Source organism: Coptis chinensis, chromosome 8, assembly GCF_015680905.1.
Source record: "Coptis chinensis isolate HL-2020 chromosome 8, ASM1568090v1, whole genome shotgun sequence".
Classification (NCBI taxonomy): Eukaryota; Viridiplantae; Streptophyta; class Magnoliopsida; order Ranunculales; family Ranunculaceae; genus Coptis; species Coptis chinensis.
The window spans coordinates 65,119,035-65,137,760 of record NC_141463.1 but is presented as its reverse complement, the minus strand read 5'-3'; the positions used below and the strand labels follow the sequence as shown (position 1 = coordinate 65,137,760).

At 38.6% G+C, this 18,726-nt stretch overlaps 2 protein-coding genes and 1 non-coding gene across 4 annotated transcripts; 2 read left to right on the top strand and 1 right to left on the bottom strand.

Annotated features, from left to right (window-relative positions):
- The first annotated feature begins 2,626 nt into the window (after positions 1–2,626).
- LOC147482456 (uncharacterized) lies at positions 2,627–4,113 on the top strand. Its single transcript, XM_086579323.1, has 5 exons — positions 2,627–2,800; positions 2,875–3,180; positions 3,231–3,329; positions 3,435–3,528; positions 3,665–4,113. Exons 1-5 carry the CDS (start codon positions 2,627–2,629, stop codon positions 4,111–4,113), a joined length of 1,122 nt encoding a protein of 373 aa, XP_086435449.1.
- Positions 4,114–7,907: 3,794 nt separating this feature from the next.
- LOC147482455 (monocopper oxidase-like protein SKU5) lies at positions 7,908–17,293 on the top strand. Of its 2 annotated transcripts, XM_086580224.1 has the most exons (10): positions 7,911–8,146; positions 8,294–8,403; positions 8,556–8,826; positions 9,191–9,323; positions 9,428–9,779; positions 10,183–10,551; positions 10,628–10,706; positions 16,265–16,442; positions 16,607–16,652; positions 16,842–17,293. In XM_086580224.1, the coding sequence occupies exons 1-10, from the start codon at positions 7,988–7,990 to the stop codon at positions 16,921–16,923; spliced, it is 1,779 nt and encodes a 592-aa protein (XP_086436350.1). In that variant the 5' UTR covers positions 7,911–7,987; the 3' UTR covers positions 16,924–17,293. The 2 variants fall into 2 exon arrangements, with proteins under 2 accessions (XP_086436351.1, XP_086436350.1); XM_086580225.1 differs by lacking the exons at positions 16,265–16,442; positions 16,607–16,652 and having other exon boundaries at positions 7,908–8,146.
- A 203-nt stretch (positions 17,294–17,496) lies between these two features.
- On the bottom strand, positions 17,497–17,568 carry TRNAP-AGG (transfer RNA proline (anticodon AGG)). Its single transcript has one exon. It is a non-coding gene; the product is annotated as a tRNA-Pro (tRNA).
- Positions 17,569–18,726: the final 1,158 nt, after the last annotated feature.

The following is an 18,726-nucleotide window of genomic DNA, read 5'->3' as shown; positions in this document are numbered from 1 at the left end:
CGACACAGTAAATCCATCAGGCATCCAAACTCTTACATCTGCTTGGGAGGAGTTTAGAGGCTGGATATTATTGGGGGTCAACATCAGTTCTTTGGAGTATCTCTCTAATCTCTTGGGTGAACACCCAATGATTATCCACTATGCATTCCTTAAGTTTAGATTTACACTGTCTCCAAAAAGCTAAGCTCATGTTAATACTATCATTGAAAGCTGTCTGACCAGTCCAGTTGTCTCTCCATATGTTTATGTCAATCGCAGTTCCAATGATCCAACCTGTGTAAGGTCTTGCTTCTCGTAATGCCCATCTCATACCTAACCAGATGGTGGATTGTTTCCTTGTAGTCCAATCACCATCTCTAGCAGTGTACTTTCCTCTCATGTAGCATGCCCAATCATTATTGTCATTGAGTAAGCTCCATGCCATCTTGAGGAGCATAGAAAGATTAATATCTTTGAGTTTTCTAAGCCCAAGACCTCCCTCCTCCTTTGGCTTGCATGTCTTTTCTCAGCTTAGTGTCATGAACTTTATCTCTAAGGGGTTGCCAGTCCAAATGAAGTTTCTTATTATATTTTCACATTCTTTGAGAGTCGATGTAGGCCACTTGTATATCGCCATGTTGTGTACCGGAATGTTGTTGAGTACATGTTTGGTGAGGACCACTATTCCTTGGAATGATAACATTCTTCTAGCCTAGCTCGAGGCTTTTAACTAGATCTTGTCAACCAAGGGTGCAAGAGCTGCCTTAGCAGTTGAAATTTGTGTTGGAGCTCTTTTGTTGTGTTTGTATATTGTGATAATTTGAAATTTGAAGTTGGATATACTATGCTTCAGCTCACTGACATAGTTAAGTACTTACACTAATACTGGAGGTTCCTAGCCTTGTTAGCAATTCGGGATACGGAAAAAATTCGGTACGAAAATAATTCAAGAATTATTCGACGACTAAAAAAATGGTACGGTCAAATATTTGGTCAAAAATTCGCAATACGACAATTATGCGGTGTTTAATTAATACGCGTTTTAAACGTTTTGTTGCAAAAATTCGGAAGTTAAAAATTCGTGATATTATGTTAGTAAATATTAATAATAGTTGTCATTATTTACAACATAACAAGCATATCCAGCCAATTTAGTTATGAAAACATTGAAACCAATTGAACAGTCTACATAAGTACCTTTATTTATTTGTTATTGGATTAAAATTACAATTCAAACTTCAAAATACACACACCATGACATGACAATTTAAATATTGCCCAAAAAGTATAAAAGCAAAGTTTTTGGATTAATTTATCACTAAGAATGTAAGAGTGGGGCACTTAAAGTAAGAGTGAGGATATAAAATACATAAAAAATAACAAAAGTGCAACTGAATTTTCATTATTTTTTTAATTTTTTTTTAGCTAAATTTTTGAAAAATTCCTCAAAAATCGAATTATTCGTTTCAAAGCAAAAAATTGCGATGAAACATTCGGAAGTATTATACGTATTGCCCTTCAAAAATTCGATTCGTGAATAATTCGGCAAATTACTAACAAGGGTTCCTAGTCTATTAGATCGAAGAGATATCTACCCTTATGAAGAGGAACATTCTGAAAGCAAAATAAGATAGCATGTACTTCTAGTGGATGCATGCTTCTTATAAATTTATAGCAAAAGGCATCAGCAGAAGGCATAACATACATACATAATCAAATAACTCAGGCAGCAGATTGAGCAACTATGTCCTGCCACTCTGCCATAATGAAAACTCACATCCTATTTTCCCAGTCCTTGTCGGGAATTTTGTTGTTAATGATATTTATGTTTCTCCATAAAAATTTCTCTTGTCCACATATGTTCAGTCCCCATCGTCACTTTTTCTTTATGTTCAATTTTTTTGGGTAGAAGGGTGTTAGAGTTCTTGTGAGTCATTGGATAGGTGGGTCACTTTGAGCATGTCCTATTTATGAAAAGAAAATTACTTGTTTCTCTGACTTGAGCATCTCTGTAAAACAAAGCCAAACCAAACAGAGATACGTACATACACCATTTTCTTATATTCCCATTCTAAATCAACAATGGACACAATCAGTCATAATGTTTCATCCTCAAAGTTGACTCCAAAGATTCTCCAAACATATTCAGAGTATGAACATCTATTGATGCAAATTAAACAACACATTGCATTTCACACCATGTCTTGAAATTATGAGGGAATATTCATAACAAACCCATTAGTAAAAAGGATTAATCAAGTCGAATATACATCCAACAAATAATTTATACTGGAAAGTAGACTCGTGCATATGCATTGGCTCTTTTGAAAACTTGCTAAACAATCATAACTATACATATAGAAATTTTCTAACAAATCGTGATCAATCTTGTTTTCGTTGCTAATCCGTTTTAATTTCCTAATAAATTATTTTAATCAAGTCTTAAAAATTCGTTTTAATTTCTCAATAAATTGTTTTAATTAAGTTTTAGAAACACGTTTTTTAATTGGGGGAGGCGGTTCGTTGCACATCCATATCGGGTTGGACACTTGTTTGGATAATCTTAAACGTGAATTGAGTGACAAGTGGTATGATTTGGGTTCGAATTCCTTTAATTTTTTTTTTTTTCTGTAATGGCAAGGACAACATGATTGAGACCGATGCAAAGATACATTCTTTGGCATGTTATTGCTTTGCAAAGAAAAAGTTAACTGTGGAGGTTAAAGTTGCTTATAGTGTGCCTGCTCTTGGTTGTAGTGTTCTTGCTCTTGCTTGTAGTAGCTATGCTTCAGGTGAATCTAGTAGCTCAAACTCATTGGTGGTTGGTGCTTGTGGAAATGGCGAGTAGAAGACAATTGTTTGGGTGTATAATTTCAGTGGGGGTGCGTTGGGCAGAGGTTTGAATTAGGTGCGGCTGAATTTCGTTTGAAAGTTCTCGAGTTTTCTATTGCCACTGGGTATAAGTATAAGCTCACTAAGAATGATGAGTGTAGAGTTACAGCTATTTGTGGGAAGCGATTGGAGACAAATTGTTTATGGTTAATATATGCCTCGGATAATTTTAGTGCATTTGTAATTAGGAAAATAAACCATATTCATACTTGCGGATTTGCGTATAAAGACTATAATAATCCTCCAATGACTAGTAATCTTGTGAAGAGTTTGCTTATGGATTCTATAAGTGATACACCTTCAATACCGGTGAGGATGATAATTCGTTAATTTAAAAAGGATATGGGTTGATTGTGAAGAATCATGTTGCCTATATGGGGAAACAATTGGCTTTAAAGGAGTTGTGTGGTGAGGAAGATATTTCTTACCACCAGTTGGTATGGTATATAGAGGAGTTGGTGAGAAGACACCTTGGGAATTGTGCTGAACTACAAATAAATAAGGAGACATGTAAGTTTGAGAGGGTATTCATACGCTTTGAGGCTTGCATTCATGGATTCTAGTATTGCCATCCTATGGTGTATTTAGACAGAACATTCCTGAGTACAAAGTACAAAGGTTGCTTGATGGTGGAAACTGCGAAGAATGGTGATCAATGTATGCATTTGCTATTTTAGTTCAATTGTTTTCCTTCTTTTTTTACTGTATGGGGTAAGGTATGCACATATGTCTGTACACACCTTAGCTTTTTACTGTAAAAGCTGATATATACTATGTTCTTTTATTTATTTAGGTTTATATCCTCTATCCATGGGTGTAGTTGATGGTGAAGATGAGGCTAACTGGTACTGGTTTCTTGATAAGTTTAAAGGTGTTTTTGGATACAAGAGGAGGTATGCATTTTTAAGCGATCGGCACCATGGGATGCTTGTTAACATTCCGCTAGTTTTCCCAGGTTCATATCATAGCTTCTATCTTTGGCACTGGAAGAACAACTTGAGAGCTGCTTTGTCAAAGACTGATTCAATTAGTATACACTTAGTCAAGTTATTCTCTGATTGTGCATGTGCTCCCACACACGACAAGTTTCAAGAGAAAATGGTTGAGCTTCAGACAATTGGTGGTGATCAAGTGGATAGATTTTTAGCTAGAGTTATTTTGGAGAACTGGGCAAATTCATGTTTTCGCAGTTCAAGATATGGGGAGATGTGCTCTTTACTGGCAGAGTGTTTCAATAGTTAGGTAAAAGACGAGCGTTTTCTCCTCATCATATCCATGTTATATCAAATTAGAAAGAAAATGATGAGTATGGCGACTGAGCGGAGGAAGGATTCTAAGGGTTGGACTACCAATCTTTGTCCTCAAATGGAACTGAAGTTAGCCGAGAGGATTGAGAAAGCACGGTCTTTGGATGTGATAAGGTCTGACGATTATGTGTTCCAAGTGATTTTAAAGAGTAGTAGTATCATGTTGACTTGATATCTAGAGACTGCACTTGTAATAATTGGAAGATAGACAGTTTCCCTTGTATTCATGCAATTGCATCCATCTTGTGCAGTAGGGAATCTGTTTAGGGCTATATTGATATTGCTTTCCACACCTTGTCATTTTATAATTGCTACTCTCACGGTATTAGTGCTATAGATAACCATGAAATGCCAAAAAAGATCCCCGACTTCCTTCGAGTGTTGCCACCAAATGCCAAGAGGGGTCCTGACGGACCATGTTCAAAGAGAATTGAGAATACAAGTGCGATGCGCAATAAGCATCATAAGTGCCGAAAATGTCATTCGACAGACCACCACAATCGCAAGACTTACACTGGGGAAAGGAATGCAGACCAAAGGAATGAGGGGTAGTAGAATGAGGGGGAAAGGAGTGAGGCATTCTGATGTTGCAATTTTTTTTTCCAATGTTAGTAAACATAGAGGAAGTTGCACATACATTCAAGTATGTAAACATACATGATTCTCTATTGGATATTCTGTCAGAATTCAATAAAAGCTTATTTTAGTTTGTTGGTTCCATTTTTTTTTACGTATCTATCCTGGAATTTCATCTCCTGTCAGTCCACATTATTTTTGTATGTGAGAGGGTATGTACAGTTTTTAGTGCACGTACACTTGAAAGGAGTATGCACGAACTTTGGTGCATACCCTCTTTTGGGTGTGCACTGACAGTTTTTGCCTTTTGGTGGTGGTAGTTCATCAATAAAAACTAATTGTCAGTGACCACAATACATACACATAACCATCTCAAGTTGTATTGAAGCAAATCCATGAGGAGAGGCAAGTAGTGTGGTTGAAACATTACCAATTAATTCAGAAATAACAATGTATCCTACACTAACATGGTATGCACCAGAGATTTTTTTATTGTTTGTTTTGTACAAAGCCACAACACGTAGACTTGGTTAATGCACAATCAATACTTATATTATATTCAATTGCATAAATTAAATTCATTAAAAGAAAAATATATAATGTAAACTAAAGATTGTAACATTCATTAAAAAAGTACTTGTTTTCAACTTAAATTCATTACCCAACAAAAAAGCATACATCAGTGGCCTATTTTCTTTAATTAGTTTATACATCCATTTGAAACTGCTTCTGCATTGTGGCCGCTTTGCCTTAGGCTTTTTCTTCTTGAGCATCGAAATTTCTTCCTTTTTTTTTCGTTCTCTTATTTCTTTTGTTGCCAACTGGTTTTGTCTTCTTCCTATTGTTGCCACTAGATTCCATCTTCTTCTTTTTGTTCTTTGACTTCTCCATTGTGTTTTTCCTTTTGAGTTCCTACAGAAGTATTGAAGAAGCATTTAAAAATCTGATGTATGCACTCATAACTGTGTATACCATGATTTTTTCCACTACACCAAATAGCAATACAAATCTATAGTATGTATTGATAACTGTGCATACTGTGATTTTTTCAACTGAGCGAAACAACATTATAAATCTGATGTATGCACTCATAACTGTGCATACCATAATTTTTTCAACTTAGCAAAATAGCAATACAAATCTATAGTATGCACTAATAACTGTGCATACTGTGATTTTTTCAACTGAGCGAAACAACATTATAAATCTGATGTATGCATTCATAACTATGCATACCATGATTTTTTCAACCTAGCAAAATAGCAATACAAATATATAGTATGCACTGATAACTGTGTATACCGTGATTTTCTTTCAACTCTAGCAAAATACTCATATGAACAGGCAAATAAATTTTGTTATGAATAGGCAAAATAAATGTTAAGAATAAGCATATAACACATGCAGATTTGGTGTGCACGGTTGTTGGTGTATACCTAATTTGGGTGTTCACGAATTTAGGTATGCACAACAGTGCGTGTATACCCAAAATTGTCACAAAAACACATGAAACAATTTAATTTTGATGCATATTAAAATAAAATGAAAAATTGAGATCCAAATTTGTTGCCGCGAGTGTTTCTTCACTCTCAATTTCTCCATCATCATCATCCTCAAAACCTTCATCCACTTCATCAAATTCATTCTCTTTATCGTCATTTTCTTTGTCATCTTCACTTCTGGCACCTTCGTCATCTTCTTCGCCTTCTGAATTTTCTACAAATTGTGTGAAATGTTCAACACAATAAGTTTTACCTTCCAGCACAGTAAACATGCATGAATCTATCCAACAAACTTTCTCATTATCTTCAATTTCTTCTTCATTAATTTCTTCTTGTTCTTCTTCTTCACCAAAAAAAATGACCAAAAATTACTTTTGATTCCACATTGTTAGAAAGTTCAATTTGATCACTTTTAGATTGAGAAATTAACATCTTTGAGTTCAATTGTGGGTTTTTAAATTTGGAAAAAGTTTTTTCGGTATTTCAGTCGCAATCTCAAATTCGGGTGTGGGGTTTTGTTTTGAGATAGTTTGTGGTATATGAATAGGGATACAATCGTATTTTCGGAGAATTGTGGGGCTATTTGAGTCATTCAATTCCAAAGTCAACTATTGTCCTAAATAGTATTTTTGAAATGACGGTGGCGTTTTGGGTTTATTATTTCGGAATTAAGTTCTAAACAGTTTTCCCCCATGCTTTAATATCTTTACCCTTTCCCAATATTGTACTATATTCCTATCCTTGTGTAATTATAAGTTTTGTAATTATGTGGGAGAGATAACGCAGGTACTTACATACGTCAACAATAGAAATGGGGGTGGAAAGACTGTCGAGTTGTTGGACACGTTTGGATCAAAGCCAGGGCACTCGAGTGTTGTGTTAATTTCATTTAACAGTTAGTCAGTATCCTGATGCTAGTTTGCATCTGGTCGGTTATGCATTGCACGTACCCGTCAAAATTTAAATTGATTCGATGACCCAAGAGTCCAAGACTAGCTCCACTGCTCCAGGCCATAGATCGTTGTAGTTTTTCAGGCAAATCTGTCCATTTTTCTTTTTATTATTGCAAGTTAATCTTTACAATAACGCCCCAAGTTTGGTTTCTAATTCTTACTGAGTTTAGTTGTATTATGATATAATTTATGAATGTTTTAGGGTTAACTAGTATTACCCACTAGATGAGTTAATTAGGATTTTCCTCCCTACTAGATGGAGAAATTAGGGTCTTCCCTTGTACACACAAAAATAAATCAATTGGATTGATCGTGTTTGTTTTGTGTGTATTTAGAGAGGAGAGACCCTAATTGCCCATCTAGTGGGAAGAAATCCTAATTGGCTCATCTAGTGGGAGTAACACTAACTAATCCAATGTTTTATATGTAAAACACAAATTCACAGTGTTTCTATAATTCAAAACTTATATGTAATTGAGTCTGAATATGATTGAACTAAAAGCTATCTGCTTAATTCTAAGTTAAACTAAAAAAAAAGGGCTGCTTCTAAATTTTTCCCTAGGCTCCAGTGCTAAAACTAGACAACCGAACTTTATTTTTTCAATGAAACAGGTTCCTAGCATATTCTTCTTCTTGTCTTTTAGTCTTCTCAGAGTTGGTTTCTTCGGGGACTTCACCTTTTATCAAGTCCAGCTCATTAGTCGATCACAAGACCTTAAACAAGGCCTGCTACCTAACAGAAACTATTTGAACACCTTGGTTACATCTCTTTCTCCTCATGCACGCTACTCCCATGGCTTACATTGAGCAATGGACTATTATCGGATTGGCGATGACCCTTGCGCTTCTCGCTTGGGGCGCAACTGGAATTGATATCTTCCATGAGTGGCATGTATCCATCAGCACAAGCATCAACCCTGTTTCTGTCAATCAATCAGTAAGATTTCAAATTCTAAAACAACGCAAGATATGAATAAATGGTACACGTAAAATTATACACATCCTAAGCTGGAAAATAATCCATTACGACTATGTTCTGTAACTTATATAATTCTAACTTAAAAGATGATTGCTATGTATACAGGTTATTACCATCAATGGTATGTTCCCAGGTCCTCTTATCAACGCAACAACCAATGATAACATCCACGTGAACGTTTTCAATGGTCTAGATGAACCATTACTAATGACATGGTATGCAACTTTTTTTTCTGGTGTAATTTAATTTAGAATTTTAGATCACGTTATTTTTTGAATTTTCTCCGTGTAAATAGGATAGCATGGTTGCACAGTTTCAAAAGGCAATGACTTGCCTAATTAGAGTTAATAATTGGGATGTGATGCAGGAATGGCATACAACAAAGGCTAAATTCATGGCAAGATGGAGTGTCAGGGACAAACTGTCCAATCCAGCCCGGTAAGAACTGGACCTATGTGTTCCAAACCAAGGACCAGATAGGTAGCTTCTTCTACTTCCCCACGCTGAATTTCCAGAAGGCCGCTGGAGGTTTTGGGCCTTTAAGAGTCAACAACCGAAACGTCATCCTAGTACCCTTCAACAAGCCAGAAGCCGAATTCGATCTTCTCATTGGTGATTGGTATTCCTATGACTACAAAGTAATTTCTTACACTTTTACTCTTTCTTCTTTTAATCTTCTTGTTATTCTAACTTCTAAGAGTGTTAAGCATGCATCTGATTCAACGAAAACCAAAGAACAAACTGTGAAATAACCAGTAAGCGGATTTGGGCTCAATTTTGTCTAATTTGTTGGGCTCAGACTTTATTGTTACGACCCACCCACCCAACTAAACCAAGGCATGAGCAATTCTACTGAAAAATGGTTACCCAGAATTCCCTCATTAGTGTGACTCATTTTTACTGCAAAAAATTATTGTTAACGTACACTTTCACGTATGAATTTGATTTTAATGTGAACTTGGTAAAATTTAACTCGAACTTTTGTTTATACTATTTTACCAGGATTTGAGAGGACGTTTACCCGCCAAGTCTGATTATGATGAGCTCTACCCTACTGCCCTCCTTATGAACGGAAAACGAGCTGAAGACTTGGACAAATTTAATGATCGGCACGAGTCATTTAACGTTACACAAGGTCAGATATAATTTTCACCATCAGTTCGATATCAATTGCCTGTTAGACTCCCCAAATTACTTGATCAATTTGCTCATTTTGATGGATTTGATTTTGTCACATAGGAAAAACGTACCGATTGAGAATATCGAATGTGGGTACCTCGATGAGTTTCAATTTCAGAATTCAGGACCATCAGATGGTGTTGGTTGAATCTGAGGGATCTTACACTAATCAGATCACTTTGAACTCCTTAGATGTACATATTGGCCAGTCTTATTCCGTTCTTGTCACAGCCAATCAACTCGACACTATGGACTACTTTATGGTAGCAAATCCAACACAATCAAATAGTAGTATCATTGGCGTAGGAGTGCTACATTATGCCAATTCTACAACCCCTGCTTCTGGGCCATTGCCAGTTGGACCCAATCCAATGGATCGAGAGTTTTCAGTAAATCAAGCTAGATCAATCAGGTGAGACATTTTATGTACCTTACTTGATCATAGCTTTTTACACTCTTTTCTATAAGCATTCCTGTAGTTTGCATCGTTCAATTTCAGTGGTCGCTCAGGATTTTATATATTAGTATAAGAAGCGTACATTATAGGACCCTAGTGAGTCGTTCTGTGAATTTAGTAGAATGCCACCGGTTGTGTGCAAGTGAAGCATACATCCTCCATTTATGTAGTTTGTGACATTCAGTTTCAGTCACCTGATCTGAAGTTTGAACATCCAAATGTGGTTGCTTCTCACAATAGAGTAATTTGGTGCACAATTAATGCGTTTGTGGTCTATGTTGCATATAATACCGTGTTTAGTTAATACTCCCTACTGCCTAGGAATAATACTGGTGAAATTCCATTGCTTTTTATGTAGATGGAACATGACAACGGGAGCAGCAAGGCCTAATCCACAGGGCACATTCAATGTCACAAATGTGACTATATCACAGACATTCATTCTCCATGGTTCAATGGCTGAGATAGAGGGAGCTCTTCGTTACACGGTTAACAATGTGTCCTATCTCACGCCCATTACGCCATTGAAACTTGCTGATCACTTTTCTAATGGATCGGGAGTGTATCAACTAGATGCCTTCCCTGTTGATTCTACTGACAATGCTGCAGTAAATGGAACCTCTGTTGTAACTGGCTTTCACAAAGGATGGATTCAATTGGTATTTAAAAATGATCTAGATGTTATGGACTCTTGGCATCTTGATGGGTTTGGGTTCTATGTGGTCGGGTAAATATTTCACCAATATCATGATTTTCCTGAACAGTGCTGCAATCTAACAAGTGTCCTGGTGTCTGGTGTTTAGGTTTGGATATGGTGATTGGAATAATGATTCAAAATGGAGCTACAATCTTAACGACCCCGTTGTGCGGTCTACTATTCAGGTTAATCTCTCTCTTCAGAAACCAATACTCATCCCGTGGTCACAGCCGGTTACCTATAAGGCTGGTAAATTAGTTGAGTTGCTCTCGATAGAGCGGGCTCTGTTGGGAGATTTCACTAGAAAGTCACACCTCAATCTAGTTACTTTCTATCCTAAATGATTTCAACTTGGAGCTCACACCAAGGAAATCACCCACCCAAGACTTTGGTAGTTATCACAACAAACTCAAACAAGCAAAGCCACTAATTTATCATCACTCATAGCAAACAAACAATAAATAAGGAAGTAAATATGCAAAGAGACACAAAGATTTAGGTGGTTCGGTAAATGTTACCTACATCCACACAAGAACCAAGTTTCCTTTATAGCAAAGATTGGAGAGTTTACAAGAGATATCAAGAATCAAGAACAAGAGGCCTCAGTCAAACCCTAGCTCAATAGAGCTCCCACAATACCCAAGAAATGAATCTCTCAAAAGTTCTCTCAAAACCCTAATCTATTTCCTTTATATAGGTGTACATAGAAAAAAAGGGGAGAAAAGGTTTGGGGCCGAAATATCAACAAATCGTCGAAATTCGAAAAGTTTGAATCCTAAAGCTTGTCGGTGAGATCTGGGAGCTTCATGCCGACGGTTCCGGTTCCCAACAATCTCCCACTTGGAACCTTCGAGATTCTACATGCACATCACATCTCAATTGTAACAACTCCATCCAATTCTAATTTACTAAAGAAACACTTTCGGCTCATCCATCATGGTCTTCAAGCAAGAAGACCCAGGGTTGAACACAACTTCAACTTCTCGAGAGGGCACGGTCTTGGTCAACATATCCGCCCGGATTTCACTCCCTTAGATCTTCTCAAGTGCCAAAACCTCATCCTCTAACAGAGATCGGATAAAATGATACCGGAGACCAATGTGCTTGGTCCTAGAATGAAAGGCGGAATTCTTAGCAAGATGTATAGCACTCTGACTGTCACTGTGTAACACATTTCTCTCTTGCTTCATCCCAAGCTCTTCCATCAATCCCCAGAACGGATCATCTCTTTGCTTGCCCTCAGAAGCGGCCACATACCGCATACGTGGTAGACAAAGCAACAATCTTCTGAAACGAGAAATCCAACTCACCGCAGTAGCACCTACTATAAAGACATAACCAGTAGTGCTTCTTCTGCGATCTACTTCTCCTGCAAAATCGGCATCCACATACCCTTGCAGGTTCACAACACCCCTTCCATAACATAGGCATTTCTTTGTAGTACCTCTCAGATATCTCAATATCCACTTCACGGCTTCCCAATGTTGCTTGCCAGGATTAGACATAAATCTACTGACAGCTCCCACTGCTTGGGCTATATCCGGACGCGTGCAAACCATGGCATACATAAGACTTCCAATGGCAGAGGCGTATGGTACCTTAGCCATGAAGTTTCTTTCCCCAACGATCTTGGGAGAGTGTTCCTTGGACAACTTGAAGTGGATCGCCAAAGGTGTGCAAACCGGTTTCAAGACTACCCATGTTGAACCTCTTCAATACCTTCTCAATATACTTCACCGAGACAACTCGAATACCTTTTTGCCTATCTTTTCTCGATCCTCATCCCTAGAATCTGTTTTGTTTTGCACCCAAGTCCTTCATAGAGAACTCACTTGCTAACTTCTCTTTCAATCTCCCAATTTTCGACATATCGTAACTTGCTACTAACATATATCATCAACATATAGCAATGGATGACGTGGCCGAGTCGAACCTCTTGAAGTAGCAACAATGGTCAACGTTGCACTTATAGTAGCCATTTCCTTGCATGAAGTTATCAAACTTCATGTACCACTGCCTAGGGGCTTGTTTCAAACCATACAAGCTCTTTCTGAGCCTGCATACCATTTTCTCTTTACCCTTCTTGATGAAACCCTCCGGTTGCTGCATGTAAATTTCCTCAACTAGGTCACCATGGAGGAAGGCAGTTTTAACATCCAACTGCTCAAGATACAAATCTTTTGCTGCAACAATACTCAACACTGACCGAATAGTATTCAGTTTCACCACTGGGGAGAATATCTCTGTGAAGTCAACGCCTACTTTCTGCTGAAAACCCTTGACTACTAGCCTCGCTTTGTATCTCTGGGAACCATCATGTTCCTCTTTGACTCTAAACACCCATTTGTTCTGCAGAGCCTTCTTGCCCATGGGTAGTTTGGCTAACTCCCACGTGCCACTAGAGATGAGGGACTTCATCTCATCTTGCATAGCAAGCTCCCACTTGCTTGCATCACTCACCTCTAATGCTTCATCATAGCATTGAGGCTCGCCACCATCAGTAAGTAGCAAGTAATTCACATAGGTAGAGGGTGGATATCTCGTACTCGGTACATGTGGCCTGGATGTCTTCCTTGGGGCACGAGGTGGAGATGGACTTCGGTGGTGTAGTATCCTCATTATTCTCTCGAGTCACTACTACCATCATCCTCTCGACCGTGGGGCTCCCACTATACCACGACTTACATACAAGTCTTCCAACTCAACATACTGCGTGCGCCTTCTCTCGTACCCGATTCCTTGGTTTGTGCTTTTATCTCGTCCCTTGTACATCACCTTCTCATTAAACACAACATCTCTACTACAAATGATTTTCCGATTTTGATCATCCCAAAAGCGATACCCAAAATCATCACCGCCATAGCCGATGAAGGTGCACTTTAGTGACTTAGCATCAAGCTTGCTTCTAACTTGGTCACTAATGTGGACATAGGACACACAACCAAACACCTTCAAATGGGAAAGGTTCACATCCTTCCCGCTCCACACTTCCTCCGGAATCTTAAAATCCAAAGGTACCGATGGTCCTCTATCGATCGTAAGTCCTGGCTGGCGTGCTAACACTTTACGCCCAAAAACCGCTTGGGTAAGCTCGCTAGAAATGATACACCTAGCTCTCTCTGTCGGTGTTCTATTCATCCGCTCTGCAACCCCATTCTGGCGAGGTGTCCCCGCAAAGTCTTTTTCCATCTTGATGCCATCACAAGACAAGATTTTTAAAACCTGAATCCTCATATTCTCCACCGTTGTCGGATCTCAGCTTCTTTACTTTCAAGCTTGTCTCATTCTCAACTATGGCCTTCCAAGTCTTGAATACTTCAAATACTTCTGACTTGTGTCTCAAGAAATAGACCCACACCTTCCTAATATGGTCATCAATGAAAGTCACAAAATATGACTTTTCGCCAAGTGAAGAGACATTAGCTGGCCCCCAGACATCTGTATGAATCAACTCAAGCCTTCTTGCTTTCGGAGTCTGACCCATTCTCTGAAAACTCACCCGCTTCTGCTTTCCAAATACACAGTTCTCACAGAAGTCAATTTCAGTCGACTGTAACTTTGGGAGTTTACCAGAAGAGTGAAGGATTTTCATTCCTTTCTCACTATGTGACCAAGTCTGCGGTGCCAAACATTCGGATCCTCTTTGCCATGTGCCACGACAATCGACTCACAACCATGTGCAGTCATGTAGAGAGTACCATCTTTCTTACCATTTGCAACAATCAATGAACCCTTCGAGACCTTCCAAGTATCACCGGTGAAGACTGTAACAAATCCTTCACTTGCCAATTGCCCCACAGAAATCAAATTCTTCCTCAAATCCGGAACGTGTCTGACGTCCCTCAATAACCATGACGAGCCATTCATCTTGACATGCACGTCACCCTTGCCGACAATGTCACAAGGTTGGTCATCACCGAGAAAGACCGTTCCAAGGTCACCTTCGGTGTAGTTCTCAAGGAACTCTCGATGTGAGGTAGCATGGAAAGATGCGCCGGAATCAAGTACCCAAGACTCCTTCTTGTGCTCCATCGAACATATCAAAGCGTCATCTACCATCTCAACAACATTAGCTTCTTGATTCTTTTTCTTGTTCTTATTAATGTTGTTGTTGTTTCTTGGTGCCGGACAATTGGGGCTATAGTGGCCAGGCCTACCACAATTATAGCACACCACTTCACTTATGTCTCGAGGTTTGTGTTCAACGCTTTGCAATTGGGGGGCTTGAGATTTCGATCTCCCCCTCCACTTCTTCTTACCACGATTCCTGTTTGAATTTCTCCCCCTACTTTCAGTGCTCAATGCCGACCCCGAAGATGAAGGACAATCCTGTCTCCGAATTTCCTCGGTTAGTACCATACTAACAATGTGCTCAAACTTCAACTTGGTCATTCCCCTAGAGCCACTAATAGCCGCAACTGTAGCCTTCCAACTTGGAGGCATTTGTCCAAGTATCGCCAAAGCTAGCACCTCATCACTAAATGTAATCTCAACCGACTCCAATTGGTCCTTAGTTTGGTTGAATTCATTTAAGTGATCCTTGAAGGATGTCCCCTCCGACATTCTCATACTAAATAGCTTGGTGATCAAATAGACTTTGTTCAGCGTCGAGGGTTGTTCATACATCGTAGTAAGTGCCTCCATGAGAGACTAGCCGCCTTCTCGATCTTAATATTGAAGGCTACCGACTTGAAAGACTCAATCGGATTGTGGCCAAGGCCTTTCTATCCCGCAAATCCCATTTGTCTTGCGGAATCTCCTCGGGCTTCTCTTATCAACGTTTCCATCAAATCCTTTTGATAGAGAACGTCCTCAATTTGCATCTTCCAATAGCCAAAGTTTGTTCCATCAAACTTCTCTATCCTGTAGCTTTCTTTGTCGGTCGTCATAACTTTACTGAATCAAAACCAACGGTGGAGAACCTCTCAGAGGAATTTCCTCAAACACCTAGCCTCCAATGCTAAAGGTGGAGTCTTTTCCTCACACACCCTGTAGCTCATTCTGGTCTTGTAGCTCGATACCACCACTTTGGGAGATTTCACTAGAAAGTCACACCTCAATCTAGTTACTTTCTATCCCAAATGATTTCAACTTGGAACTCACACCAAGGAAATCACCCACCCAAGACTTAGGTAGTTATATCACAACAAACTCAAACAAGCAAAGCCACTAATTTATCATCACTCATAGCAAGCAAACAATAAATAAGGAAGTAAATATGCAAAGAGACACAAAGATTTAGGTGGTTCGGTAAATGTTACCTACATTCACACAAGAGCCAAGTTTCCTTTATAGCAAAGATTGGAGAGTTTACAAGAGATATCAAGATTCAAGAACAAGAGGCCTCACTCAAACCCTAACTCAATAGAGCTCCCACAATACCCAAGAAATGAATCTCTCAAAAGTTGTCTCAAAACCCTAATCTATTTCCTTTAAATAGGTGTACATAGAAAAAAAGGGGAGAAAAGGTTTGGGGCCGAAATATCGACAAATCGTTGAAATTCCGAAAAGTTTCAGAACTCTAAAGCTTGCTGGTGAGATACCGGAGCTTCATACGCTCGACGGTTCCACAGCCCAACAGGCTCATGTTGAGTGTGTACAGATTTCAGAGATCGTTTAAAAGATAAACCGAACGAGAACATACTGAAGCTCAACTGGAACACCAGGCCGCATTACATAAACTATTAACTCTCTGAAAAGTTGTTTCATTTCAAATTAATTTAATGGATGAGTTTGTGATCAGGTATACCCAGGAATGTGGACTGCAGTATATGCATTTCTTGATAACCCAGGAATGTGGAACCTGAGATCGCAACGCCTCGAGAACTGGTATTTTGGCGAAGAACTGTACATAAGAGTACATGACCCTGATCCCAACCCTGCCAAAGAGCGTCCCCCTCCTGACAACCTTCTCCTGTGTGGTCAGTAGCATTTCCCATTCAATTCCTTTACTTGTTCACTACCTTTAAAATTTAGTCGCTTCTCAATTAGCATAGGTGATAGGTGTTCTAGATATAGTTTGGTGATAGGTGTTCTAGATATAGTTTTAATTCCATTAGTAATCCTCTACTTACTAATTAAACAGGTATTTATGAGGTTCCAGCCCCTGTACCACCTCCGGCACCTTCAGGGTGAGACATTAAACATGTTAGCAGAATTTCTTCATATAATTTTACCATGGCACTATTTTAACTGTTATTAAATACTTAGTAATGTTGATGGACTAATTAACAGCAAAAAAGCATTTCTCGCTGTCCTTGAGTAATCAGTAATTCTGCATTTATTTAATTTATGACACATAACAAAAGTTTGTGTTGCAGGTGCCCAACAAAGATATCAAACTCCTACTTGCTTGCAAGCATTCTTGTTGTCTCCTTGATTTTCTGGTTCAGCAGCATATAATACGACGGCGATGGTTTCATGGTCCAATTGGTATAATGCAACCCCACCCCGATGATTTCATGCCCAACGTCTTGTGATGCACTGGTGGAATGGATAGATGCATATGTTATTCTAGATCTACTACCGCGTAACCGTGTATAGCCTTTTAAACCATGACTAATTTTTCAAAAAAATAGTAGAAAGCCTTTTCCGCGTGAACATTTATTTTATTTTATTTAAAAAAAAAAATAACCAGAACATTTGGAAATAGAGTTTACTATACATTTTGGAGTGCATATAGCCACTGTGTAATAAACATACCCTAATGATCAATATTACATTTGCATTGCAAGTGGAGAATGGATATATAATATGAAGCGAATTTAGATTATTCATTTGATTTCAAGTCTGAGTAAGCATCGAAGCATGCATTGCTAACTGAAAACCAAGGTACAAAAACTACAAACAGATAAAAAAACAACAAAGAAAAAGAAAACTAGGCCGGGTACAAAAAAAATTGAAAACTACAAACAGATAAAAAAACAACAAAGAAAAAGAAAACTAGGCCGGGTACAAAAAAAATTGAAAAACTATGGGGCATTCCGAGAATTGAACTCGGGACCTCTTGCACCCTAAGCAAGAATCATACCACTAGACCAAATGCCCAATGCTTGCTAGTTTAAAAGTTAAATTAATTAACTTACTTCCAACAAAGTTAAAATCTATGGAAAAAGTAAAGTGTAAAACACTCCCAAAGCACTCTTATAAGGCTAGATCTTCAATTGGAGCTACTTGAATTCGGCAGGGGCTTAGCACATTTTTGCTTGCTCAAGTTTGAACACGTTGTTAAAAAATGAGTCGAGCTTTGTGGAAGCTCGATTTGACTCTCCATGATGGGAAACTAACCCCACTTCTTTCTAGCTCTCTTGTTTTGCAATATGACAATATGAGCTTGCCAACAAAAGAATTCACGAACAAATTAAACCGGGGGCTGAATACCAATTTCTTCGAATAACTTATTAGGGCTAGTCATTGTTGTGATGTACACAATTTTTTTTTTTTTTTTTTTTTTTTTGAAAAGGTTATGAGGTTGAGGCAGACCCCTATCTGTTGATTTAAATTCAAAGGGTTACATACATCCCTAGGCTCTACGCCTTACAATCATGAAAAACTCAGGAACAACCCACTCAGATACACGCACTCACACAGAGTTAACAACATAAAAACATCTAATGTTGTTAGAAAATGGGTACTAACTGAGTATAGGTATAGGGGCACACGCCCCCTAATACTCCTTGGTGAATGGGCTTACACCCCCTAGTCTTCACTAACAGAGTTTCTCCAGGAAGGGCGAACATAGTACTGGAAGTTGATCCTTCAAAAGGGGCGCACGCCCTATAATATGCCTTGGTGAAGGGGAGCACGCCACCATGCCCCTTGCACAGGTAAAGTTTCGGTTTTACCGAGATGATTCGGAATTTTGTCTTACACCGAAATTTTGGATTACTATATAAAAGAAATTAGAGTTTTGACCCAAAACTAAGCTAACGATGGGAAGAAAAGAGTGAGATTTGAGAACAGGTTCTGGGTTTAATCTCCCTGGTTCATAAACAACCTACATAAAACCCCCCTCACTACGGACTAACCCATAAAAATCCCATCTTTTTCTAAAACACCCGAACTGACTAAAATACCCCCACACATAATGGACCCGTGAAACCTAGATCTCAAATTTCTCTCTTCTCTCTTTCTTCTTGCAGCCTCCTCTCTTCTTGCAAACCCTAGATATCCTGCAAAACTAAATTCACATAGAAGATAAGATGG

What these genes read in the sequence shown, in the direction of transcription:
- LOC147482456 (XM_086579323.1), top strand. Translation starts at nt 2,627, where the DNA reads ATGATTGAGACCGATGCAAAGATACATTCTTTGGCATGTTATTGCTTT. An exon ending in GTAGCTCAAACTCATTGGTG is followed by an intron (nt 2,801 to 2,874) that starts GTTGGTGCTTGT and finishes TGCGTTGGGCAG; the next exon opens with AGGTTTGAATTAGGTGCGGC. An exon ending in TATGGTATATAGAGGAGTTG is followed by an intron (nt 3,330 to 3,434) that starts GTGAGAAGACAC and finishes CATGGATTCTAG; the next exon opens with TATTGCCATCCTATGGTGTA.
- LOC147482455 (XM_086580224.1), top strand. Translation starts at nt 7,988, where the DNA reads ATGCACGCTACTCCCATGGCTTACATTGAGCAATGGACTATTATCGGA. An exon ending in GAACCATTACTAATGACATG is followed by an intron (nt 8,404 to 8,555) that starts GTATGCAACTTT and finishes GATGTGATGCAG; the next exon opens with GAATGGCATACAACAAAGGC. An exon ending in TTTGGGTTCTATGTGGTCGG is followed by an intron (nt 10,552 to 10,627) that starts GTAAATATTTCA and finishes TCTGGTGTTTAG; the next exon opens with GTTTGGATATGGTGATTGGA.